Below are 27,205 nucleotides of genomic sequence, written 5' to 3'. Positions count from 1 at the left end.
GGCTGGGGTTGGGGCTGGGACTGGTTCTGTTGGCTCTGCTGAAGAAAAAAAAAAAAAAGAAAACAGTGTTCACAGATGATAAGCCACATCAGCCACGATGAATTCCAGGGTCACCAGCCAACCCTAAAGAGCTCTCTCCTTCCAGCTTGTGCAGCTGGGCACTCTCGTGGACTGAGAACAGCAACTCACCTAGCTTGACCATCTGGGGCAAATGTACAGGTTCCCCAGCACCTGCAGGACCTACAGCTGCCACTCGGAAGCGGTAGGTCTCGCCGGGGACCAGGCCATCCACCACACACTCTGGCCCAGGCACCAGCTCATGACACAGCTTCCACTGGCCTGTGGATGCCTCCTTCATCTCCACACGATAACCACACAGGCCACCGCCACCATCGCTCATGGGAGCCACCCAGGACAGGGTCACAGAATGGCCACTACGGCCCACCACCTCAGCGTCTTCAGGGGGGTCAGGGAGAGCTGTGTGGAAGAGAGCTGGTTAGCACACACACTGGAATCTGAAGTCCTTCCGGAAGTTACTGAGGTCCAATACTAAACATGGCATATACTTTGGGGGTAGACTCCCTTATGAGTCCTGTCGGACCCTGAACCCAGTGGTTCAGACTGCTTGTGCCTCGATGGGGTTGTATTTGTGCATCTAAGCACCCACCATTAAGGGCAGGCACTGGGACTGGAGGATCTCATTTCTCTTGACCCTTCCCTCAAGAGCTGGGGTTAGATATACAGTAGGCAAAGAAGAGAGTACACTCTCAAGGGGCCTCAGAGAGTGTTCCTGGACCTGCAGCAGGAGCTACTGCAGCCACTATCCTCAGGCTCGTAGGGTCTAATGGGACTGCACAGAAGCCAGTTCTGAATGGTCACTAAGTTGGGGGGAGGGGTCAGGTGTGCCCCAGACCCAAACTGAAGGGGAGGGACCTCTGCCACCCACTCACCCAACACAGAGAGGCGTGCAGAGGCCACAGCATCACGTGCTGCAAATGTGACCTCTCCTGCATGTTGGGGTTGGGCGTTGCTCAGCATCAGGGCATGGTGGCTGCCATCTGCGGTGACCGTCCAGTCGGTGTCGTCGGGTTGGACAGCAGCCCCGTTGATGTACCAAGTGGCCTCGCCCACAGGCACCGCCTCACTGAGCGTGCACGTGAAGGAGGCCTGCATGCCAGCTCTCACAGATGCATCTTGTGGGGGCTCTAGGACCTCCAAGCGCCAGCCTGTGGGGAGCAGGATGGATGAGCAGGAGGGGTGATCCAGAAGGGAAATGCAAGGCCTCTGGCCCTTACAAAGCCTCCCCCAACTTCTCCTCAAGTTGAAGGTATCTCAGACTGATCCACCTAATTCTCCTGGCCCAGGAAGGCCTCGTGTTGGGGAGTCCAGGAGGCCAACAGCCCTCACCTGCAGCCTCGCTCCCACTGCTCTGGCAGCCACCAGGGCCTCGGAGATTTCAGGGAGGGCTGGTAGGAGGGTGTCTCCTATTTCCTATGCCACTCCCCAGCCCAGCGCCCCTAAATCCCTGTAGACCAAGGAGGTCCAGCCAATGGGAAGAGTCTGGAGAGCTGAAACCTGACTCTCCCAGGCAGGTAGAGCCTTTATGGAAAGGACTGTCATCTTTCTCAGTGGAGTCTCCACTCCTGAGGAGCAGCAATAGAATCTCACCCTGGAAATGACTCTCCCACCTGTGGCTCCCATCCCAGGCCCCAGTCCTTCCATCCTATTGAGTTCCACTGAGATAGCAGCCCCATGGAAGGAACTCAGATCCAACATCCTTCCTGTCCTGCACGGGCTTCGATGGCGAGACCTCAGAGAATCACCTTCTAAGACGACCCCCTTCACTACCACCTCTGCCTGCAGCTCAGCCTCCTGGGGAAGAGCCCCATCTACCCAACCACGCCCTCTCTCAGTACCTCTCACGGTGAGGAATGCAGACGTGACCACGTCCCCTGCCAGGAAAGTCACTCGGCAGCTGTCCTGTGGCTTCAGGTTTTTGAGCAACAGCAAGTGCCGCAGGCCATTCTCAAAGTAGACCACCTCCATGTTTTCCGAGGTATGCACAGGCTCATCATCTAACAACCAGGTGTGGGCAGCCACCTCGGGCTGGGACAGCTGGCACTCAAACAGGGCTTCGCCGCCCTCCAGCGCATCCACATTCTCCAGGCCACGCACTACCGTGTTCTTGGCTGCGAAGAAAGCAGGGTTCAGGGCTTTTTGAACCTCCAAAAATTTTTCACTATTGTTTCTTGCAAGAGCCCTCCAAAACTATAGTAGGCTAAACGGAACAGGACTCCAGCAGCCACTGTAAAGGGTGGCACTCAGGGTCCTCCGGAGGAGGTATGGTTTCCCAGCCCCACCCATCCCATCACCCTTTCCAGAGGCTTCACATTAGCAGGGGCATCCTGTGTCTCACAGATGAGAAATGCCATAGGTATTCACAGACCAGAAGCTCACAAGCCCAGACTCAAGCCCACTGGAGATGCAGATCTGTCCTTTCCCACAATGGTGCCTATAGCCTCAAGATGTGAGCTACACCCTTTCCTCAAGAACCCCACCCAGCCCTGCTAGACTTGTCCTGGTGCCTGGGATGCTATCTTCAAATCGGTGTCAACTGGAGACCTCCCAATCCATACCCCCCTTCTCCCCTCCTTCCAGTTATATTAATCACTGTTTCTCATAGAAGCCACAAGCCGAGACTGTGTCCTAACCTAGCTACAACTCTGTGCTGCCACCCACATGGATGTTCTCACTGTATAGGTCACCTGCGTTGCAAGGTTAGCGGCCACTGCCTGCCTCTCTACCGTGATCATGCTAGGCCTGCCTGCCAGGTGGCCTCACCTTGCACTTGGAGCAGTGCCACAACTCGAGTGCCTGCGGCCTCACAAGAATAGATGCCGCTGTCACAGGGCAGGGCTGGCCTGAGGGTCAGCCTGGCTACGGTCCAGTCCTGCTCTATGATGACACGGTTCCCATCTGCGCACACCTCCCGCTCGTTCATCTTCCACGTGGCCTGCACGGGCCGCGAGTACTGGCAGAGGAGCTCGGCCGAGCCACCCTCCTCCACCACCAGGTCCTGCATGGCACTCACCACCTCCACTGTGGGATCTGTCGGCCAACATCCCAGACAAGCATCAGCCCCTAGGACAGTGCCACCATGGCCCACCCACCTTCTGCTGTCCATGTTAGTTGCTTCAGCGGCTGCAAGCATGGAGCTGTGGTGGACAATGGCTTAGCAATAGGTGCCTGGCATGTGGCCAGGAAGGGGACCCATCACAGCTGCCCTATACACCAGACATGCCTCATTGCACCCATGGCAGATGATAATGCCAAGGCAGAGGACAATGTCTGTCTAAGCTGGGCCCCTCTAGCCCAAAGTGAACACCAGGTCCCATCTTAAACACACCTGGACCCCAGATCCTGCAAGTCTGCAGCTGCAGACCATCTTGTCCCTCTCCAAGGGTGTGGGGATGCTTGCTGACACCCTTGGGGTTCCACCCCATCCCCACCTGTTGAAATCCTACACAACCAATAACGGCTCATCCTGGATCTGGCTCTATGAGGCCTTACAGGAGGCCTTAGGCAAAGACACTGGGGGGAAGATTAGAAAGGAGCCGTTTAGAGCCCCTGACAACCTGCTGCCCTCCCTATCCAGCCAGCGCTTCCCCAGAAGAGTGTGCACAGGAAGAGAAGCAGGTGTGCACAGGAGCAAACCAGAACTGGAAGCAGTGGCTTCTCCATCAGGAGCCCCGGAAACCCCCATTCAAGAAGCTAGCCTTTGGCTGGGATATCTACCCAGTAGGGCAGTAAACAAGGGTCAGTGTGTGTAGGTCTCACACGGCAAATGTTCAGGAGGCCAGTCTCCAAACAAAACAGTTCACAGAGACTTACCCTCCCACTCAGGAGGTGAGTGGAAGCCCATCCTCTGCCCTGAGTACATGACAGGCAGAGAGTAATGCCTCAACCATGGCCCTTGGGGTCAGTACCTGACACTGTTCAATTCCCCAGGACCCTGCAGGAAGCATGCGGGGACAGCAAGGGCAGAAGCGCCAGCGTGGGGAAGTCCCCTTTGGCCAATACCTTTGACCAATAACTTGGCTGTGGAGACCAGGGGCCCTGTGCGGAAGGTGATGGTGCCCGAGTCGGCCACCCCCAGGCCCGAGAGCATGAGGGAGTGAACAGTCCCCTCTTGCACAGTGATGGCACTCTCAGGGCTGTTCTGAAGCAGGGTGCCATCCAGCCACCAGCGGGCCTCGGGCCCACCTGCACGAGATACCTCACAGGAGAACGTAGCCACCTCCCCCGCGAAGACATCCACATTCTGCAAGCCACGTACCAGGCACAGGGCTGCCTCTGTGCAAGAGGGCGAGAAGGAAGTCTGGGCTGGGGCTCCCTGGGGTCTGTGGGAATGGGGCCACACTCGGGGGCACTGGTGTGGGAATGTGATCCAATTGCCAAATAGGTCTTTGTCCCAGTTCCTAGCACAGAACTTCCTGAGTGTCACAAGTGCTCTTGCTCATAGCCAACACCTTCTGATCACATCAGAGGCTATGCTAATGAGATGCCAGCTCCAGGAAGGGGTCCGGTCACCAGGAAGATCAAGTGACAAGAGGGTTCAAATGTCCAGCCCAACCTACCAGCCTCAGGGAGAGCAGTAAGGCTGGGGATAATTGTAAACAAATCTGATGGTCTTGGGGACTAAAGGGGTGGAGAAGGACGTATGGAAACAGGGAGGGGCGCCTGTCAACTTCCCCCCTCACTGTGTTAGTCTTTGACTGTTGCTGGGTGATGCCCTGTGTGACAACCAGAGACAGCAACTGTTTCATGACTTTCAGCTGTCCAACCCAGGTGGGCAGTGAGAGCCCCCTGCTCACACCCACTTAATTAGCAAGGTTAGGTTTGCATTGACTTTATTGGGGGGGGGGGGGGCGCTCTCCTGTGAAGAATGAATCTGTGCTAACTTGTGGAACGCCAGAATTGAAACCAGCTATACTGCATCCAGTTGGTGTCTGTTGGAGGATTGCTTGGTGTGTGGGCAAACCACTGTTCTAGTCAGGTGTCCTGTGTTGTGCAGAATGTAGAGGGGATTGGCAGTAAGAATACTGTGCCCTATGACAGGGGTCCCGAGGGAATTTACTAGAACAATCTTGAGAGTGCCTGACATGAGCCACGTGGCATCTTCTGGGATCAGGCACTACCCAGAACAGAATAGTTTGGACCAAAGGTCCAAAAAACCCACCCTAGACAGTTAGCACACCCTATTCAAAGAGAAAAGCACAGAGGCCATCCACACTAGCACATGAAAAGCGTGTGAGCCACTGAATATCCCACACACCTTCGGAGCACTCCTGGCTTCACCCCCAGGAGGCCAATGGCACCTATCTGGCATCTTTTTCAGAAGGAACAATGGATGAACTCCACATTTGGGGCTCTTCTTGACAACAGGTGCCTCCTCTGATCTAATGGTGCAGGAAGGATGCATCCTAGGACCTGGTGGTCCGAGAATGTGGGGGCTCAGTCTACTCCTCAGGGTATAGAAGCAGACAGGGGCAGTCTGTCTAGATGTCCTTCGAGATCCTGCCACCCACGGCTTTAATGGCTGGGTATACTGCTTCTCCACCTCACGGCAAGCCCCAGGTTCAGAAGCCTCAGGTGTAGATGTGTTCCAACCCAGTTCCCTGCAGCCCATCTACCTTTTGAGGGACCCATAGCAGGTGGAGAGCCCAAGCACTCCAGGGCAGGCATGCTTTCATAGCTGGCTTTCCAAAGGCCCAGGACAGACAGGAAAAAAACAGTGGGGTCTCGTCTACACTTGCTACCTGGGACCAGGTAAGGAGGTTGGCACCCCGCCCCATGCTTCTCCCTGAGCGTTTACCAGATGCCTTCCTGGGGGCAACTGATAAAGTCCAGATGTTTCTGATGCATTTGCTTCTACACCATAGCATGAGACTGAGAAGTCAGTCAGGAACCATTTGTAGAGACATCAGTACCCAGCAAGATGGGGCAGCCCTGAGGGTCACCCCAGAGGGTTCCTTTAGAAGTCTGTCCACACAATTCCCCATGGATGCTCCTCCTCCAGCACCAACTCCCAAGCCTGTCCATAGCAAAGCTACCAGGACAACCATTCCTCCCAAGGCCACACAAAGTTGTACACAAGCCAGTTCTCTCAGAATGGGAACATCTAGCCTAGAGCAGGACAGAAACACAGCCTGCAGCTCCATGCTGTACCCTAGGAAACACAGACCTTTACTGCCCTGTCCCGTACTCATGACAACTATAAAATCTTCATCAATCAACTTTCACGTCATATATTGGCAATTGGCAGTCCTTCTCAGCCCCACAGACCATAGAATTGACCATGCCTGACCATCTCTGAAGTTCTAGAACATGCTCTATTCTACATACAATCTAGCTCCCCTCAGTAGACCAAGGGCTCCATCGTGGCAAAGCTGTCTGTATAACCCATCCTGAAATCCTAGACACGAAGGGTAGATCAGAGGTGTTAGCCAATAGTGAATAGATGGCTGGGTGGCAAATAGGGGCTTGGATGGATGGATGGATGGATGGATGGAGAGATGGATGGATGGATGGATGGATGGATGGAGAGATGATGGATGGATGGATGGATGGAGAGATGATGGGTGGATGAACAATGGAGAGATGATGGATGGATGGATGGATGGATGGATGGATGGATGGAGAGATGATGGGTGGATGAACAATGGAGAGATGATGGATGGATGGATGGATGGAGAGATGGATGGATGGATGGATGGATGGGTGGGTGGATGGATGGAGAGATGATGGGTGGATGAACAATGGAGAGATGATGGATGGATGGATGGATGGATGGATGGAGAGATGGATGGATGGATGGATGGATGGAGAGATGATGGGTGGATGAACAGTGGAGAGATGATGGATGGATGGATGGATGGATGGATGGAGAGATGGATGGATGGAGAGATGGATGGATGGATGGATGGATGGAGAGATGATGGGTGGATGAACAGTGGAGAGATGATGGATGGATGGATGGATGGATGGATGGATGGATGGATGGAGAGATGGATGGATGGAGAGATGGATGGATGGATGGATGGATGGATGGATGGAGAGATGATGGGTGGATGAACAGTGGAGAGATGATGGATGGATGGATGGATGGATGGATGGATGGATGGATGGAGAGATAATGGGTGGATGAACAGTGGAGAGATGATGGATGGATGGATGGATGGATGGAGAGATGATGGGTGGATGAACAGTGGAGAGATGATGGATGGATGGATGGATGGATGGATGGATGGACGGACGGATGGTAGGTGAATGGCTGAGTGGTTGGATGGTAAGCAGATAATAAATGCACAGATGGTAGGATGGATGAATGGATAGCTAGATGGATGATAAGCAGATGGATGGACAAATCATGAGTAGCTCAATAAGTGGGTCAGTGTGATGTGGAAGATGAATGATAGATGAATGGAAAATTGATAAAGAATGGGCTTAGGTGGGTGACAAGTGGTGACCATAAGTGGATGGATGTGTTGTGCATGGCAGATGGATAGAGGATAAACCAGGAAGAGGGTAGATGATGGAGGGGCAATGGCATCACATTGAGAACCAGGACGAGGCAGCACAGGAAGGTTGCTCAAAGCCAAGCTCTATACAATGGACTTATTCTGGAGACAAGGTCTACTCTAAAGTGAAGATTCCTAAAGCCTTACCTGCACACTGGAGCCATGTTTACCATGGCCAAATCCATACCTGTGTCATTGGTATGTGATTGCACCCTTGTGAGTGAGCAAATGGACATGGACATGCATGCATGTGCAAGGACCTAAACCACAGAGTTGATCCTGTCTCCACTCAAGGCCCAAGCCTGTGCTAGTCAGACCCTCTAGCTCTTCCCGGAGGCAGAATCAACTCTGGCCTGAGATACCACACACTGCAAAATTGACATCCCCAGTGCAAAATCCCAGCTAGAAGTCTGGGGCTCCTGATTCCCCTCGAACGGATGCAGGGCTAGGAAACACAAGACATTCATGGGCATGGGCTGGGTGTAGGATAGGGATGCCCACCTGTGACCTTCAGCTGGGCTTCGGAGGAACATGAGCCCACTTGGAGAGTGATGGTTCCAGTATCCTCCAGGGTCACCTAAGGAGGCAGGAGGTAGATGCTTGCCCTTACACCTCATCCTGATCAAAAGGGGCCGATCCATCTTCCCAGACCCCATGATAGGGGCTTGTCACCTCCCCAGCCCACTGCCCCAGAGGAGAATCTTCCCCAATGGACTCTGAACCTTCTGAGGCAGAGGCAGGTCCCAGAACCCCACCTTATGCAGAGTGAGCAGGTGGAGCGTGCCCTGCTCTACAGTGATGTCGTTCATCTCGTTGGACTGCAAGGGAACCCCTCCCAAAGCCCAGCGGGCCTCCTGGCCCGAGGCCCTGGACAGCCGGCACTGGAAGTGGGCATCCTGGCCCTCACTGAGCTGCACATCTTTCAGGGGCTCCAGAACGGTCACCTCGGGGACTAGACACAGGAAGCATGGGCGTCAGCCTTGGCATCTAGAAGGCTCCCTTGAATGGCAGAGCTCTCATATCCCAGAAACCCCCTGATACCTCACCCCAATCCCTGAGAACCCATGGGAGTACGCTACCAACCCCCTTCTACCTATATCTATATAGATAACACAGCTTGGGCTCTGACCCACAGGGAATCTAGAGGTGACCTAGGGCTAGGACTGCTACAGTCTGCAGAATGTCCTGAGGGCTGGTGGGTAGGTTCAATATGAGCTTCTGGGAGCCCACTGAACCTGCCTACCAGCCGGATGCAGCTGGAGAATTACCAGCACACAGGTTCTCCCCACTACCAGAACCTCCCTCTCCCAAAAAGAGTATCTATCATTCCCCAAAATGATCTGAGCCTGAAAGTCTCATCCCAGGTGAGAGAAGGCCAGGTCCCCCGGAGCCAGATACCTCGGACTGTGAGCTGAGCAGAAGATGAATGGCTGCCCACGTGGAAGGAGACGGTGCCAGCATCCTCCGGTGTCACAGCCTTCAGTCGGAGCACGTGGGTACGGCCATCTCCAAGAACCGCCACCTCTGTCACTTCATTGCACTGCAGTGGCAGACCTTGGAGATTCCACCGCACAGCCGCAGCTCCTGCCTGCGACACCTCACAGGTAAACTCCACATCCTCATCAGCCTGTACCTCCATGTTAACCAGCCCCCGCACAATGGTCACCTCGGGCTCTGTAGAAGAGGGACAGAGGAGAGAGAGGCTTTTGATCAGCCTGAGCCCGAATCCTTGAAAGCCTTTCTTGACACTCCAGGGTTCTCCTGTCACCTGGTCTCACAGGCATGGAAGCTGAGCTGGGGCCCTTGCTTCTCCACAGGCCGAGAGAGAAACTGGGCATACAATGGTGAGGGCTGTGTTTGGCCCTAATGCTATTGCCAGCCCTATCCTGGCTAGGTCACCATGAAGCAAAACCCTCAATAGGAATAAGTCAGGCACAGAGAACACCTCAAAGGCCAGCAATGCTGTTCTGCCTTCTGGGAAAGAGGAGTCAGGGCTGCCTTTGGGGACTGAGGTCTGTCCTGGCTGCTCTGGCCCTTCAGCTGGGGAATCAGACCTGGAAGTAGTGCAGGAATGACGGGGACAGAATTGTGATGTGATGGTCCTGGCTCCAATACAAGGTGCACCCAGGAGAGTCCTAAGGGATGGGCATGACAGGAAGGGTTCAAGTTCTCCTCCTGGAGTCTAGCTACTCACCTTTGACTCTGAGGGAGGCCAGGGTTTTCTGGCCACCCACCACACAGGCATACTCTCCCGTGTCCTTAGTCTCCAGGTCATGGATCAGCAGCTCACACACAGCTCCCTGGCACCGCATCTCATACTTGGGGCTGGCATGCAGCTCCGCACCCTCCTTTAGCCACTGCACTGGAGCCCCCGTCTCAGTCTCGCTCAGCTGACAACACAGCTGGGCCACGCCCCCTGCTTCCTGCTGTGTGCTCTGCAGGCCAGCCTTGAACTTGGGCTTGGGGGCTGAGGAGTATTAAAAAAAAAAGACTTAAAATCTCAGGTTCCATCCCCTGACTCTGACTAAACAAGATCTCCTGTTCTTAAGAGTAGGAGGGGGGCTGGGCACAGCTACAGGCAGCTCACCTCGGACTGAGAGCCTGGCGACGCTCTGGGCGTGGCCTGCATCGCAGATGTATTCGCCTGCATCTTCCTGCTCCACCTCACGGACCAGCAGTGTGGCCGTGGTACCCTCCTGCACCATCTGATACTTGGCACAGGGGAAAAGCTGCAGGGAGCCCTTCCGCCACTCCACACTCACGGCCTCCCGGCTCAGCTCACAGTGCAGGTGTGCACTAGTCCCCTCATCCACCTCCTGGGCCTGCAGCTCCCTGAGGAACCGCACAGGAGCAGCTGCAAGGTTGGGGGACTGCGTGAGAGCAGGTCCCTGAGTCGTGAATGGAGTTCCTGTCAGGGAACCACCCACAGTGGATCTGTGGTCAGGATCCACGGGACACTGCTGCCAGGAGGAACTAGGGACCTGAATACAGCAGTGAGTGGAGTTGCTGCACCTGCCCATGAAGCTACCAGGGCAGGGAGAACGCCTGAAGAAATAACTCTGAGGGCCAGGGAGCAGGAACAGCTAAGGTCACAGAGACACGGCAGTGAAACTGTAGCAGGTGACAAAAAGAACTATGGGGCAGATATGGAGAGTGACAGAGAACACAAAAAGACTGGAGTCACCTGGCAGGACGGTGGAGAAGCCACTATAGAGGGACAGCATGTGATGGTGGGTCACCTAACAATGACAGAATGAAGGACATGCCCAGGAGAATCTCAGGGACCCAGGTACTGGTGAGGGAGGCAGACCTCAGGGCCACTAAGTAGAATGACTTCTCCTAGCTGGGACCCATGAAACAGGGCTGCAACCGTGGACGACAGCATGAAAACTGCACCCACACAGCCAGCCCCCGCCACTTGAGCTGACCAGCCTGGGACACCTACCTGTGACCATGAGCGTGGCACTTGTGCTCTGAGAACCACAGGTGCAGCTGTACTCGCCCGCATCCTCGCGGCACACATCCCTAAGAAGCAGCTCCGCCACAGGCCCCCGCTGCCGGGACTCTCGGCGCGCATCGGCCTGCAGCTCCAGGCCACCCTTGCTCCAGACCACAGCAGCATTGGGGATTGACAGCTCACACTGCAGGCTGGCCGTGGATCCTTCCTCTACTTTCAGGTTCTGTAGTGGTTTCTGGAACACCACCTGTGGGGCTGTGAGAGGATGAGAAGCTAACAGACTCAACTCAAGGTGCACCCCTGAGCACCCGAAGGCAGACAGACAGGGTCCTAGGGCAGCCCTGCCTGGGGTTGATGCTGAATAAGACCATGGGGCTAGATGGGGAGGTTGGGAAGAACTCAAGATCTGACGCTGGGTGCTTGCCTCCCGCTTAGACAGACCAGTCCCCTACAGGGCTACATCCACAGGATCCAGGGAGCACCGATGTCAGACTACCCAGAATAGAATCAAGTCTAGTCATGTCCCCACAGACCAGAACCCAGGAAAGGGCTTTGTCCTCCAAGATCACAACCTCAGGCCAGACCTCAGAGCATAGCTTAGCTCTTCCCTGGCTGCTGGAATGGTCCCTCATAGACCCCAGGAAATAGCCAGTCCTCTCAAGATCAGGCAGGGCTCTGGCCTCCATGGTCTGGAGACATCAAGAAACAGCAGTCATTGGGCTTTACAGAGCCACAATGGGAACATGACCCCATTCTGCAGGGTCCAGGACCTACTAGGGGATCCACATGTCACCTCTGAACACCCAATTTGCCCCAGTCCAAGAGAATATTCGGTTAAGCATGAAACACAGAACCTGAATGTAGATGGCAAAGGGTAGGATATCTGGGAACACAGAATAACATGCCCGTCCCCAACATGATGGCTGGCAGTGTGAGGGCACAAGTGGTAAGTTACAGACACCAAGACCCTTGAGAATACCATCGCTGGGATCAGACAGGACAAACACAGCATCACGGAAAAGATGAAAGAGGACATCGTGGGGAGAGGTAGAGCAGGACAGGATAGGTAGAGAGTAGGAACAGAAGTCCAAAATCATCACGTGGCCACAGGATGCTCATTTACCTGTGATGCTCAGTGTGGCCGAGGTCCTCTCCTGCCCACACACGCACGAGTACTCCCCAGCATCTTCCACAGCCAGGCCACGGATCTCCAGCTCACACATAGCCCCATCCTGCCTCAGGCTGTATCTGTCCCCATCTCTCAGGGTCTCAGACCCCTTCCTCCACACCACAGGGGCCTTCTTGCTAAGCTCACACCGCAGTGTGGCTGTTGCACCTTCCAAGGCCTCTTGGTTCCTCAAACCTTCTATGAATCTGGCGGGCAGGGCTGGGAAGGACCAAGAAGTCACTGAGAACATGAAACTGGAGAACCTTGGACACACAGGACACACAACCCACAAAGAACGAAAACCACCACAGAGAACAGGTGGAGGGAGGTGGAGATGGTGAGGGGGAGAACTCCAGGAGGAAAGGAAAGGGCAGTGAGATGCCTGAGAACAAGCAAGTATCTCTTCAGCAAGCAGAACGACTCCAGTTAAGGACAGATGGCTACCGGGTTGCCACAGAGGCTGTGCCATAGGTGCCATCAGACAGAAAAAGACAACATGGAGATACCACGCCTCGGGTTCAGGTGGCCACACATGATTTTTACCCTTGACACTCAGTGTGGCCGAGGTCCTCTCCTGCCCACACACGCACGAGTACTCCCCAGCATCTTCCACAGTCAGGCCACGGATCTGCAGCTCACACGTGGCCCCTTCCTGCCTCAGGCTGTATCTGCCCCCATCTCTCAGGCTCTCAGACCCCTTCCTCCATTCCACAGGGGCAGCCTTGCTCATCTGGCACCTCAGAGTCACTATGGTGCCTTCCGTGGCCTCTTGGCTTCTCAGGTCTTCTATGAATCTGGCGGGCAGGGCTGGGAAGGACCAAGCATTCACTGAGAACATGAAGCTGGAGAACACGGCACACACGACACACACCCACACAGAATGACACACTGTCAAAGGAACACAGCATTAACACGTGATGGAAGGTGCAGATGATGAGGCAGTGATCTCGTGCAGAACAGAGAGGGCGGTGGCCTGGATGTGAACACAAGAACATCTGGGCACGACGTGGAAAGCACAGGTGGAGATGCCAAGATGACTGAAGGGGCAGAATAGATGATCACAGGGCCACCATAGGAAACCACATGTGGAGACAGAAGCATCGATGGGACAACATGGAGACACCACGTCTCAGGTTCAGGTGGCCACACACGATCTTTACCCTTGATACTCAGTGTGGCCGAGGTACTCTCCTGCCCACACACGCACGAGTACTCCCCAGCATCTTCCACAGTCAGGCCACGGATCTGCAGCTCACACGTGGCCCCTTCCTGCCTCAGGCTGTATCTGCCCCCATCTCTCAGGCTCTCAGACCCCTTCCTCCATTCCACAGGGGCAGCCTTGCTCATCTGGCACCTCAGAGTCACCGTGGTACCTTCTGTGGCCTCTTGGCTTCTCAGGTCTTCTATGAATCTGGTGGGCAGGGCTGAAATGACCAAGCAGTGACTGAGAACATGGAACTCCAAAGGACATGCTGTGCACATCATGTGCACACAAAGAGACACACATTCTGGCAAAGGAATTGACAGGAACAGTGAACAGACTGAGAGGAAGCAAGAACCCAGAGAGGTGTAGAGAGGGTGGTAGGGTGGGCACAAACATGAGAATATTTCCTCAACAAAAAGAACTAGTAATGGAGATGTCCAGATGACCCTAGTTTCATGACAGATAGCCACAGGTCATCACAGAAGCTGTGTCACATATGGGGGACAGAGATAGCATCAAGATAACATTGAGACACCATGCCTCAGGTTCAGGTGACCAGATATGATCTTTACCCTTGACACTCAGTGTGGCTGAGGTCCTTTCTAGCCCACAGAGGCACAAATATTCCCCAGCATCTTCCATAGCCACACCACGGATCTGCAGCTCACACACAGCCTGGTTCTGTCTCAGACTATATCTGTCTCCATCTCTGAGGATCCTTGTTCCCTTCCTCCACTCCACTGGGACTCCTCTGCTTAGCTGGCACCTCAAAGTCACCATGGTCCCTTCTGTGGCTTCTTCATTCTTCAGGCCCTCTGTGAACGTGGTTGGTAGTGCTAGGGAGGTCAGAAAAACACAGGCACGGTCATTCTGTCAGAGCGAGTGGAAGACAGGACACAGATGACACAAAGAAGACACAGAACTCAACCAAAGGACAGATGCGAGCGTGCTGAGAACTTGGGGCTGCATTCCTTGGGCTAGACTGTGCACAGGTCCACCTTGCTCCATCTGCAGCTTCCTTGGCTCCTATATTTCATATGGACCTGGCATGCAGAGTCAAAGATAGAACAGCATGGAGAACCTCAGATTTCCTAGAGAACTTTGGGGTTCAGAGCACGACAGTGAGAACAAGAGACACAGGATCCAACAACACAAACCCCGCATAGCACACGGCAGTGGAGAAGTGGCTGCAGATGTTCTTATCTTCTGGGTAACACAACCAGGAAGCAGAAATGGATCCCCCGCAGTGATGGGCAGATGACGCGCAGACTTGGGTACCATCACACAGATCTTTACCCTTGATGGTCAGCATGGCTGTGGTCTTTTCCTCCCCACACACACATGAGTACTCTCCAGCATCTGCCATGGTCAGGTCATAGATTTGCAGCTCACACATGGTTCCCGTTTGCCGCAGCTTGTGTCTGTCTCCATCTTTGAGGGTCTCTGTGCCCTTCTTCCACTCCACAGAGGTCTTTTTGCTGAGCTGACATTGCAGAGTGGCTGTGCACCCTTCCATAACCTCCTTGGACTTCAGCTCTTCAATAAACCGTGTGGGCAGGGCTAAGAAGGATCAGGTGGACAGAAGCCATCAAACTCTATGAAAGTTTCGAAGGTCATTTTATGAGTACCCAGGATGGAATCAGAAGCAGAAAGGCTAGAGATCATGGGAAGGAGCAGATCAAAATGTGTGAGCAGAGGTTCCTGTGCTGTGCCTACTGAGATGCAGGTGGACTGGAAAGTGGGTACCGTTTCAGACTCGCCTTCCTGTGGTCTTCTCATCACTAGGAGACATGCCAGGCATCTGAGATCAATCGTGCATGCAAACACATTTCCTGACCGACCTCCACGGCAGGCATCTCCCAACTGCGATGCCTTCCAGCCTTATAGATAAGATGCCCACTCACCCAGGGCCTCCATCCATCACTGTCCATGCTTGGACTCGCCCTGACAGCTTATACAAGGCCCTATCTCCTAGACTTCATGCTCCTGTCCAGACACTACTAGAACCACATTCCACCCATTGGTGCCACCTCCCTGGCTCGTGTCTCCTGGTCCCTGATAGACTGCAGCTGGGAACTCCTAGGCAGGCCTCTGACCCTTGGATCTATCCTGCTGTCCTCCCCACTGACTGGTCAGAGCTCATCCTGGTTATATTGTAATTGACTGTGCCCCTCTAAATGTATATTAAATGTCTAATTGATACAGCTTCAGAAAATAAGTGTATTTGGAGGTTGGCCCTGGAGAGGAGAAAAATACTAAATGAAACCATGCAGATAAGTACTTAATCCAGTAGGAATAATGTCCTTATAAGACATCTGGACACAAACAAGATGATCCTGGGGAAAACAGCTGCCTGGGAGCCAGCGAGAGGCCTTGGAAGGGCCAACCCTGCTGGCCGTCTACTCACAGGCCTCCAGCCTTCTGAACTGGAAGGAAACTAACTTCTAAGAGTCCTGATCTACTGTTCTTTGTGATGGTAACCCAAACAACACATATTTGAGGATACTATTGTAACAAAAACCTAAGAATCTGGAGCTGTCTGGTAGCAGTTGACGACTAGAGGCTAGGTGGCTGTTGATGTATATATCAAAGAAAATCAAGATCACTGGGAAAGATCTGTTAAGGGAAATATGGACATTAATTCCACATCTAGTCCGGCCTCAGAAATAAATGGGGAAACAAAACTAGAAAGAAGGAAGGTGACCCTTCTGTCGGCACCAGTGAGCTTGGCCAAATTCTCTTCTAGTGCCTTGTGGGCTGCAGAATTTGTAAATTTGAAATCGAACATTTATCTTAGGAGGTTTATAGGGAGAGTGTTCAAGGCATGGTCTGGATTCTTCTTTCTGCTTACATTAAGAGTGAGATAATAGAGAGATAAACTGAAGAACTAATAAGTAAAATGGAAAAGGAATCGAAGATTCTGAGGTTTTTACAGCCTACCCATGCTGCTAAAAATTAAAGAGAGCGTATGTTCTGAAGAGAACTCCAGTATGTAGTTAACCGTGTCATCTCTGCAGAAGTCACAGACAGAGAGGAAAGCTGTGGAGGACCCTTTGGGAATTTACAGGAAAGTAAGGTCATTGAGAATGTCAGGCCAGGTGGAGTACCACTTAGACTAGAAAAGGATGGGGATAAGGGAAGGAAGAAGGCGATCACACCTGATGAGCCTACAGAGCCATCATCCATCTGCGATACGTGACCCTTCAGGTAGATGGCCATGGCTGGGTGGCTGGCTCCTGCCTGTAACCTCAGCACTTGAGGAGCTGAAGCAGGTGGTATCCCACATGTTTTAGGCCTGACTGTCCTACACTAACCACTCAGGCTAGCCAGGGCTGCATAGCAAACAAGTTTTAAAGAGAGTGACTCAGAAGAGCGGATCAAGATCAAAGCGGTGCCACTGCCACCAGAAGCCCCAAGGCCACAGGCCTGGGGAGAAGGCACTCTCCTCCTTGGCCCTGGGTCATCTCCACTCAGGACGATGAGGGCTGGTCTAGAGGACAGGGACTTGAGCCAGAGATAATTCTCCTGCCTTGAAATCCAGTAGAGTTGCCCAGCTGTTTCAGATTGGTGGATTCCATATCCCATCTCTTTATCCCAATTTCCTCCTCCTTGGGTAAGGACATCTGCCACATGCCCTGTCATTGTTCCAGCTTCCTAAAGCTGTGACCCTTTAATCCAGTTCCTCATGTTGTGGTGACCCCCATCATAGAACTGTTCTCACTTCTCTTCGCAACTGTAACTTTGCTGCTGTTAGGAATCCTAATGTAAACATCTGCTCCATAGCTTATCTGCTATGTGGCCCCTGTGAAAGGGGTTTTTGACCCCCAGGTGGAGAACCGTTGTTCTAGCATTATGGTTCTACCTGGGTCTGTAGCTTCATAAGTAAGAGGCAAATGTGCCTCTGTGTGAATGAAACCTAAAACATCACAATTAGAAGAGACAGACCTCAGGCTGTAGGAACCGGAGGAATGCATTGTCACGTGCAAAAAGAACGACGGATTTGCAGAGGCCAGGAGGTGGAAAGTTATAGGCTATGGTGGTTGGAGTGACCCACCCCCTATCGTCTCAGACATTTGAATACTTGGTTCCCAGCTGGTGGCAATGTCTGGGTAGATTTAAAAGGTGTGGCCTTGCTGGAGTTTGTCACCTTGAGAGATTTTGAGAGTCATAAAATTTCTAATTCACTCTTTTCACTTCATGCTTGCGGGTCAAGATTTGAGACCCAGACTCCTGCTCCTGCTGCCACGCCTACTGTTTGTTGCCACGGCTCTCTCCCATAATGGACTCTTATTCCTCTGGACCTGGAAGTCCAAATAAACTCCTTATGCTGCTTTGGCCATGGCATTTTTATCACAGCAATAGACAAGTGACTTACACATGAGCTAAACTGTGCCGCCTCCTCATACACACATTGAAGCTGCAATTTCCCCAGTGCCCCCGGGAGTCACTCCATTTCCAAGAACATTTAAGTAAATAATGAGTCAAAATGAGGTCAGGCTAGACTCAAGTGCAAAGTGGCTAGCATAGATCTATTAGGTCAGAGACACAGGGAATGACCATGTGAAGAGTCGGAGAAAAGAGACATCTTCGGGGGAAACAACAATACTGCCAATATATCAGCAAAGGAATTCCAGCCTCCAGAACTATGAGCCGACTCAGGCAGAAGCCCTTCAGAGCCTGGCGTTATCTCAAAGCAACAGTTAAACTTCAGTAGCGTTTGCCTGGCTACCTCCAGCCAGGACCACACACTGCTGTGCACGCCCGTCAAGGGACAGACATCTGTCAACTGCAAGCCTGGAACCAAAGAACCCAAAGTCTCAGCAGGCCTTAGCAAGATGCAAGTAGCTCTAGCAGATCTCCCATTGGACACCGATGGAATACGCCAGTAACTCCTCTACAACTGTGTACTAGTTTCCCTGGGTTCATGTCCTAGGACAGGCTCTAGACTGGGCTAACCCCGTGTGGTTTGGGAGAATGGATCACAGACATGTGACTGTGCACGACATGATGACACTGAGAGGCATAGGAGGGCAAAGCTTACACAGGAGAGATGGGAGAAAGCAGACCAATCAGGTGGCCACACAAAGTCATTACCATCTACAGTCAGCATGGCCGAGGTCCTCTCCTGCCCACACACGCACGAGTACTCCCCAGCATCTTCCACGGCCAGGCCACGGATCTGCAGCTCACACGTGGCCCCTTCCTGCCTCAGGCTGTATCTGCCCCCATCTCTCAGGCTCTCAGACCCCTTCCTCCATTCCACAGGGGCAGCCTTGCTCATTTGGCACCTCAGAGTCACCATGGTGCCTTCCGTGGCCTCTTGGCTTCTCAGGTCTTCTATGAATCTGGCGGGCAGGGCTGGGAAGGACCAAGCATTCACTGAGAACATGAAGCTGGAGAACACGGCACACACGACACACACCCACACAGAATGACACACTGTCAAAGGAACACAGCATTAACACGTGATGGAAGGTGCAGATGATGAGGCAGTGATCTTGTGCAGAACAGAGAGGGCGGTGGCCTGGATGTGAACACAAGAACATCTGGGCACGACGTGGAAAGCACAGGTGGAGATGCCAAGATGACTGAAGGGGCAGAATAGATGATCACAGGGCCACCATAGGAAACCACATGTGGAGACAGAAGCATCGATGGGACAACATGGAGACACCACGTCTCAGGTTCAGGTGGCCACACACGATCTTTACCCTTGATACTCAGTGTGGCCGAGGTACTCTCCTGCCCACACACGCACGAGTACTCCCCAGCATCTTCCACAGTCAGGCCACGGATCTGCAGCTCACACGTGGCCCCATCCTGTCTCAGGCTGTATCTGCCCCCATCTCTCAGGCTCTCAGACCCCTTCCTCCATTCCACAGGGGCAGCCTTGCTCATCTGGCACCTCAGAGTCACCGTGGTGCCTTCCGTGGCCTCTTGGCTTCTCAGGTCTTCTATGAATCTGGTGGGCAGGGCTGAAATGACCAAGCAGCGACTGAGAACACGGAACTCCAAAGGACATGCTGTGCACAACATGGAATACACAAAGAGACACACATTATGGAAGGATTTGACAGGAACAGTGAAGAGACGGGGAGGAAGCAAGAACCCAGAGAGGTGTAGAGAGGGCAGTGGGGTAGGCACAAACATGAAAATATTTCCTAGACCTGGAAAAAGGAAAGTAGAGAACCCAGATGACCCCAATTATGGGACAGATGCCACCATGGGAGCTGTACCACATATGAAAAACAGACATAGCATTGAGATAACATGGAGACATCAAGTCACAGGTTCAGGGGGCCACACATGACCTTTACCCTTGACACTCAATGTGGCTGAGGTCCTCTCCTGCCCACACACACACGAGTACTCCCCAGCATCTTCCATGGCCAGGCCACAGATCTGCAGCTCACATGTGGCCCCTTCCTGCCTCATGGTGAATCTGTCTCCATCTTTGAGGGTCTTTTCTCCCTTCCTCCACTCCACTGGGGTAGCCTTGCTCATCTGGCACCTCAGTATGGCCATGGTCCCTTCTGTGGCCTCTTCATTCCTCAGACACTCTGTGAACTTGGCAGGCATGGCTAGGAACGTCGGAAAGGCACAGGAATCATTACACTCGGAGCACACGAAGTGGACAAGACATGAACAGCACTGTGAATACACAAACCCCTCTGAGGGTGGGCCATGTGCTGCTATGCTGAGAACAGGCCACTAATTTTATGTTCCATGGCATGTCCTCTTAATGTCAGGACCATGGTCCTTTCCATAGAGCTGGCATGATGGTCAAAGGGGGCCAGAAATACACAAGGGTGCCACATTCTCTGTAGAACCTTAGCAGGCATGACTCAGCCTGGATAACAACAGGACATGGACTCTACCAGAAAAGTAGTACTTAACCCATGGTGGCACAAGCTGCATATGTGATTTTCCCTGTTTCATATAGTTCCCCAAAAAGTTGGGACTCTGTCCAGTTATGAAAGGTGACACACAGACAAAGGGACAGAATATGGGATGAGCCAGAAAAGCAGCATGTCCATAGACACCAAGACACAGATCGGATCAGCCACACATCTTTACCACTAATGTGCAGTGTGGCTGAGGTCCTTTCCTGCCCGCACATACACGAGTACTCCCCAGCATCCACCAGGGCCAGGTCACAGATCTGCAGCTCACACACAGCCCCATCCTGTCTCAGGCTGTATCTGTCTCCATCTCTCAGGGTCTCAGACCCCTTCCTCCACTGCACAGGGGCAGCCTTGCTCAGCTCACATCTTAAGGTTGCTGTTGCCCCTTCTGTGGCTTCTTGGCTTTTCAAGTCTTCTATAAACTCGGCAGGCAGGCCTGGAAAGGGTCAAGCAACCAATGAGAACATGAAACTCTCTCAAGGTCTCTGTGTGGACATGGAACCCCAAAAGAACCACACACATTACTCAAGAGCCACGGTGTGAACGACTGAGCTTATGAACCCATGGTGAAGAAGACAGGGAGCTGGGAAGGGACAGCAGTAGGAGGAAGATCCACTTGAGCAAATAAAAAATACTCAAAGGACATCAGCGTGAGGACAGTAGCTAACACAGGGGCTGTGTCACATATGAAGACAGAAGGCAGGACAGGGACAACGTGAAGCTGAACGACCCATCTTTACCCCTGACAGTCAGCGTGGCTGTGGTCTTCTCCTGTGCGCACACACATGAGTACTCCCCGGCATCGGCTGTGGTCAGGCTGCGGATCTGCAGCTCACACACAGCTCCATCCTGACTCAGGCCGTATCTGTCTCCATCCTTCAAGGTCTTTGTTCCTTTCTTCCATACCACGGGAGATGCCTTGCTCAGTTCACACCTCAAGGTAGCCGTGGCTCCTTCTGTAGCTTCTTCATTCTTCAGACCATCTGTGAACTTAGCTGGAAGGGCTAGGGAGGTCAGAAAGACACAGGCACAATCACACTCTCTGAAAACATGAAAGACTCTAGATGTGGATGGACAGGGAAAACAGGAAGCCCGACCACACACAGACCACACACCGGGCATGACAAGCACAGCTGAGAAGGGGACCTGGCCTGGTGGAGACTCTGTGTCTCGTGGCCACAGCCCATTCTGTGATTTCCACAGGCCTCAGACCATATGAGTTTGGCTTGTGGGGTTGGGGACAACATCCTGATGATGCAAGATCATCACACAACATACAACAGTAAAGCACACCTTGGAGATTGTAAGGTATGAACAAGCAGACAAGCGTGGGGAACAGCACAGATGGGCCAGCATATAGAACGGTCATCCTGACCCTGCTGAAGCAGCAAAGTAACAGCACCTCAAGATAAGGAGGTCTAGAGAGAGCACCCAGGAACTGGACAGCAGAAGCATTTACAATATCCCTGGCCCCATAGCTTCTGTGCCCACCATGACCCACACACAAACTCCATGCTCAGTGTCTTGAATGCTAGGTCACAGCGTGTCATGGTTGTGAACGACTCCACATAGTTCTTGTGCTATCATTCCGATGATGCTGGGAGAGATCACAGGGTGCCTGGACCTCAGCACCCCATCATAGCAAACCCCACTTCTCCTAACAGACTGGGAAGAAGGAACAGCTTAGCTGGGTCTCTTCCTGGCACTGTCAGCCTAGAATAGGTGGCCGCAGGGCTCTGCCCCATCTTCACGGTGCAGGCAAACTCTCTGGTGTGAGGGAGCAGTGTTGAATGTCCATGAGTGAACAATGAGAGGAACAAGTCCTTCACTGCCATGTGGGAAGTGGTCACAGAGAAGAGGAGGGACGAACCGGCTCTTGTTTGCCAAAGCTGAAGCCTTCCTTTGGCTACCAGGCCATAACTGAAAACTCATGAACACCAAGCTCTGCGTGCTTGGAGCATTCTCGGGACGTTGTGGTCCAGGGCTAGCTTTTGAAAATGCAGCACTCTCTAGAAAGGTCCTGGTAAGGTATCCATCATGGTCCAGTCTTTGTTGAGACAAACCCAGTTCTGGAAGGAGCTGGTTGCCAGGACCCTCTACACCTCAGCCATCAACCGTGTGTCCTGGGGATGGGAATAGGGAGAAGGGTTTCCCGCGACCTCTCTCTAACTCTTCAGCCATGGGACAGGCCACGGGTGCATCCTTCTGTCATTTCTTGGAATGTCTGAATGCATGACGGCGCCAGGCCTCTGTGTTTTGACATTGATCCATCTACATGGCAATTGGTTTTCATTCAAGTGTCTCTAATGCTTGTGATGATGACAGGAGCCACCTGCCACAGCCTGGACAAAGATGGCCAGGCCTCACCATACCTTCCTCTTCAGCACCCTTGGTAGTCAGTTCTTCACAGAAGAGCAGAGCCCACCAGGCCCAGGGCTTCACACTTGTGGGAATTTCATTCCATCTTCACTCTCCAAGATATCCAGGGTCCTCAAATAATGTCTGTGCATTCCATCTGGTTCTCTGAAGGGAGATGCTCGGACCCTCCAAGGACCCCTGACAGAGAGCTGAGTCATCCCTAGATCACCAGTTACACCAAGACATAAATTCCAGTTTCCTGGGCACAATAGTGCCGAAAGAGCACAGGCCAGCAGGTCAGCCACTCTAGGAAGGTCTATTGCTGCCGGTATAGACATGAGGGCTCCGAGGATCTATGACAGCCAGGCTACAGGGCTCCATATATCATATCTGCCTCAATCTGTGAGTGCCTCTGTCTCTGATGTCCTAATATCCTGATGTCCAGGGAGGTACCTTGCTCTGTTCACACTACAGTGTGACCTTACTCCCGGTAGTGCCCTCCCCAGGCCTCTAACTATCTGTGAAGTTCTGTTCACAACTGTGTGGGGGATACACAGCTTCGGGGGGTACATAGGCACAAAGAAGATCATTAAACTCTGTAGCCGTGGACAAAAGTGGCCACAGATAGTACACGTACAACACAGAACACACAGAGTGGCCAGAGGCAGGATCGTCAAGTCCTTCTTCAGTGGGAAGACCTGGAACTGACCAAGAAAAGTGCAGGGAGAGCAGTGTCAAGCTCACCCCCCACAGACTTGTCTTCACCTCTCCTCACCACCACGGGACAAGCCCTCGCCTCTACCTGACTCCCCATGGGTCAGGTGCCTACCTCTGCCTGATACCCATAGGGTATGCCTTCATCTTCATTTGACTTGTGCATGTTGGACCCTTACCTCCACCCTGACTCCCAAAAAGTGGGGCCTCACCTTTATATGACTCCTAGGGAGTGGGCCCTCAACCTTGCCTGACTCATGGTGAATCTTCACCTTCCCATTCAGGTACACGTCAAAGCTGTCTTTCCTGTATTCCTGCCGGGTGGGCCATTCCTCCATTTCCTGCCTCCCCCTTTTCCTGGTGTGCCCCAAGGACCTATAATTGCATCTTTGTAATTGTTTTCACACACACACACACACACACACACACACACACTTATCCCAACCAGGACACTCCTGGAGTTGGGAAAAACCTGATTCTCCATTGTTTTCTGGCATCTAAAGTGGGTCCTGTACAACAAGCCTGAGAAATACCAGCTAACAGGATAAAGATGAGACATAGAATATCAGGGGAGGTGAGTAGGAGAAGACGCTCAGGCATAGAGCCACCCATGCACAGGGCACCCGCACACAGGAACACACGCGGTCTTTACCCCTGATGGTCAATGTGGCTGAGGTCTTCTCCTGCCCACATATGCACAAGTACTCCCCAGCATCTTCCACAGCCAAGCTGTGGATCTGCAGCTCGCACACAGCCCCATCCTGCTTCAGGCTGTATCTGTCCCCATCTCTCAGGGTCTCTGTTCCCTTCCTCCACTCCACAGGGGCAGCCTTGCTCAGCTCACACTGCAGTGTGGTCGTGCCCCCTTCTGTGGCCTCCTTGCTTCTGAGTCTTCCAATGAAGTGGGCAGGCAAAGCTAGGACAGTAAGACAGACAGGAACATCAGATGTGCTATAGAGTGTTGCGGGATAGAACATGACATAGGACGGGATTGGGAACAAGACAGAATACGGCAGAGCAACAGGACAGAACCCTCCAGGGCTCAAGAGCAGGAAGCCAGCTGCGGATACTAGTATTTCCTGGCTCATATAAAGACTAAGGAGTAGGGTGGGATCCACGGTGGGATGAAGAGAAGGTGCACAAACATGAGGGAAAAGCACTGGGGGAGCTGGAGCGCCAGGTCAACTCCTGGGTAAACCACTGACCCACATGACCACATGTGTGGTCCTTACCCTTGACAGCCAGCGTGGCTGAAGTCCTCTCCTGTCCGCACACACACATGTACTCCCCTGCATCTGCCACAACGAGGTTACAAATCTGCAGTTCACACACAGCCCCATCCTGTTTCAGGCTGTACTTGTCCCCATTCCTCAGGGTCTCTGCCCCCTTCCTCCATTCCACGGGGGCCTCTTTGGTCAGTTCACACCGTAGTGTGGCCATGGTCCCTTCTGTGGCCTCCTTGTTTCTCAGTCTTCCTACGAACTGGGCAGAGGTGGCTGCAGCAGGTACAGATAGATACAAAAGACCTGCATGAGTCACTGCAGGGAGTTTCCCACTGGAGCCTGAGCACAGGACAGCCAGGCATACTTACGCTTCACTGTGAGTGTGGCTGAAGTTGTCTGGTCCCCAAAGGAGCAGGAATACTGCCCACTGTCCTGGGGCTGCAGGTCCCGGATGACCAGCTCCAGCATAGCACCATCTTGGCGCAGGCTGTACTTGCTGCTGGACTTCAGGATGTCTTCTCCACGACGCCACTCCACAGGCGCAGCCACGGATGACAGCACACAGCGCAGTGTGGCGGCCCTGCCCTCTGCTACCTCCACATCCTTCAGGGGCTCCCTGAAGTGCACTGGTCGAGCTGTGAACAGGCAGACTCAGTTCAGCCTCCTGGAGGAGAACCCCACCTGAGGTCCAGAAGCAGCTCTAGGCTGTGGGACAACTCAGAGAGTGGATGCCAGTGGCAAGACCCCAAAGACCTCTGGGAAAGATGGGTCTGAAGGTTCATAAATGGAAAGGTGGGTATGGAACAGATTAAAGGCAATTATTACAGTCAGAAATGTATCCCCCGAAAATCCAGATGTTGAAGCTCTGACTTGGGATCTCAGAATGTGACTGTTTGACCGTGTGGACTTCAAAGAGATAAAACAGAATAAGGTTGTTGGAATGAATCCTTACTTCATCGGATTGGTGTGCTTAATTAGGGCACCAGCAGAGAGGAATGAGCACCTGGAGTTACAAAGAAGGTGGCATCTGAGAGCCAAGGAGGCAGACCCCAGAAGGCCTTGATTTCCTACTTCTGGCCTATTCAGCAGGTAGACAACAGACTCCCATTGTGCAAGCTGACTGACTGTACTGCTGGCCTAAGGCAGCCCAGACAGAGGCAAGCCACAGGGCAGGAAGAGGGACTCCAGAGGAGTCCACCAAAGCCAAGTCGGGAATGGGCCCTAAGCAGGGGTCAGGAGGCCAAGAGAGAGTGGGAGACTCCTGGGGCAGTAGGGACCCTGAGACACAAGGAAGTCAAGTGCCCACATAGCAGGTGGAGGCAAAGGAAAGGAACCAGAATCTGCTCCAGGGACCCCCGTCTCCTGTGGACATATTTCTATTCTTACCCCAAACATGGACACCTGGCACTCACCGTGAATCCTGACAATGGAGCTGCTGGTGGCTCCAGCAACCTCGCACTTGTATCGCCCGCCATCTTGTATGGTGGTGCCAGCGATGACCAGCTGGGCCCGACAGCCTTCGTAGCTCAGTAGGCATCGTGCAGATGGCTTCAGTGTCCTCCCATCTTTGGTCCAGTGAACAGAGCTTTCCAGAGTGTTGGTTTCACAAACAAGAGTCAGGTCCTCGCCTTCTGTGACTGTGGCATCTGTGAGTGGCTGAGAGAAGACGCTCGGCTTCTCTGGGGGATAGAGAAAAGGCAAAGGTACTTAGGACTGTGGTTCCTCCACGAGAGAACTAACACAGTAGGCCATGCAAGGCCTGGACCCGTATCTGTCTGTTGCCCTTAAGCGGGAGCCAGACGGAAGTGCTAAGCCAGGCAGAAAGGCAGACTCTGTGTAGCTCCCATCCTGGAGGAAGACAGCACACATCACATCACCCACAAATTCTGAATTCAGAAATTAATTCTGAAAGAACCCAACTCAGTCTTCTGAACCAACTCCTAGGAGATGGGAGATGCCCCCCATGTCATTCACTACCTCCGTGGAATGAGAGACCCCCTTGCCATTGACAGCTAATCTTGTCTCTCCATCAGCCCCGGGACCACACTGGGCACAAGGCAGAGCTTGGGAAGAGCTGTCATCTGCCCCTCTTCAAGGCTTCTCTAGGCCATGTAGTGTCCCCATCATGGATGGCCCTTAGACACAAAACCCACCAGTCACCCGCAGGGCAGCTGAGGTCCGCTGGTCACCCGCCTCGAAGTAGACAGTGCCTGAGTCCTTGAGTGCCAGCTGCCGTAGGGTGAGCACGTGATAGCCTCCAGGCTGGACAGTGATCTCGTTCAGTTCGTTGCTGTGCAAGGGGGTCTTATCCAGGAACCAGTGCACGGGGCTGTAGTCAGCAGGGGAGATGCGGCAACAGAACTTGGCAGAGGAGCCCTCCTGGACGGCAGTGTCCTCCAGGTCCTCAGTAATGCGCACTTTCTGACCTGCCAAGCAAGAGTCACCTCAGAGCTCCTGCAGCCTAGGGCCAGGCTTGACTGAGTGCCAAGAGAAACAGCTTCACCCAAGACCCTGGATGGGGGTCATAAGCAAGTGATCTACTTTTTACCTCAATGAAACTGGAAAGCAGATCTGAGCCAAGGAGTCCTTTGTACGT

The 27,205-nt window shown here is 53.1% G+C and overlaps 1 protein-coding gene across 1 annotated transcript in view; it reads right to left on the bottom strand.

Annotated features, from left to right (window-relative positions):
* The window catches only part of Obscn (obscurin, cytoskeletal calmodulin and titin-interacting RhoGEF), a 142,391-nt gene that overhangs the window by 48,295 nt on the left and 66,891 nt on the right, over positions 1-27,205 (bottom strand). Inside the window, 21 exon segments of the mRNA XM_038326509.1 lie at positions 190-477; positions 1,917-2,189; positions 8,082-8,157; positions 8,336-8,532; positions 8,979-9,254; positions 9,775-10,047; positions 10,168-10,434; positions 11,026-11,292; positions 12,749-13,012; positions 13,366-13,559; positions 14,176-14,245; positions 18,504-18,767; positions 19,121-19,384; positions 19,727-19,990; positions 20,532-20,750; positions 21,055-21,318; positions 24,039-24,302; positions 24,619-24,882; positions 24,978-25,244; positions 26,022-26,288; positions 26,763-27,035. Coding sequence (XP_038182437.1) covers positions 190-477; positions 1,917-2,189; positions 8,082-8,157; positions 8,336-8,532; positions 8,979-9,254; positions 9,775-10,047; positions 10,168-10,434; positions 11,026-11,292; positions 12,749-13,012; positions 13,366-13,559; positions 14,176-14,245; positions 18,504-18,767; positions 19,121-19,384; positions 19,727-19,990; positions 20,532-20,750; positions 21,055-21,318; positions 24,039-24,302; positions 24,619-24,882; positions 24,978-25,244; positions 26,022-26,288; positions 26,763-27,035 — 5,055 coding nt within the window.

This window comes from Arvicola amphibius, chromosome 4 (genome assembly GCF_903992535.2).
Source record: "Arvicola amphibius chromosome 4, mArvAmp1.2, whole genome shotgun sequence".
NCBI classification, from domain to species: domain Eukaryota; kingdom Metazoa; phylum Chordata; class Mammalia; order Rodentia; family Cricetidae; genus Arvicola; species Arvicola amphibius.
The sequence above is the reverse complement of the archived record's forward strand: the minus strand, read 5'-3'. Positions and strand labels throughout refer to the sequence as shown.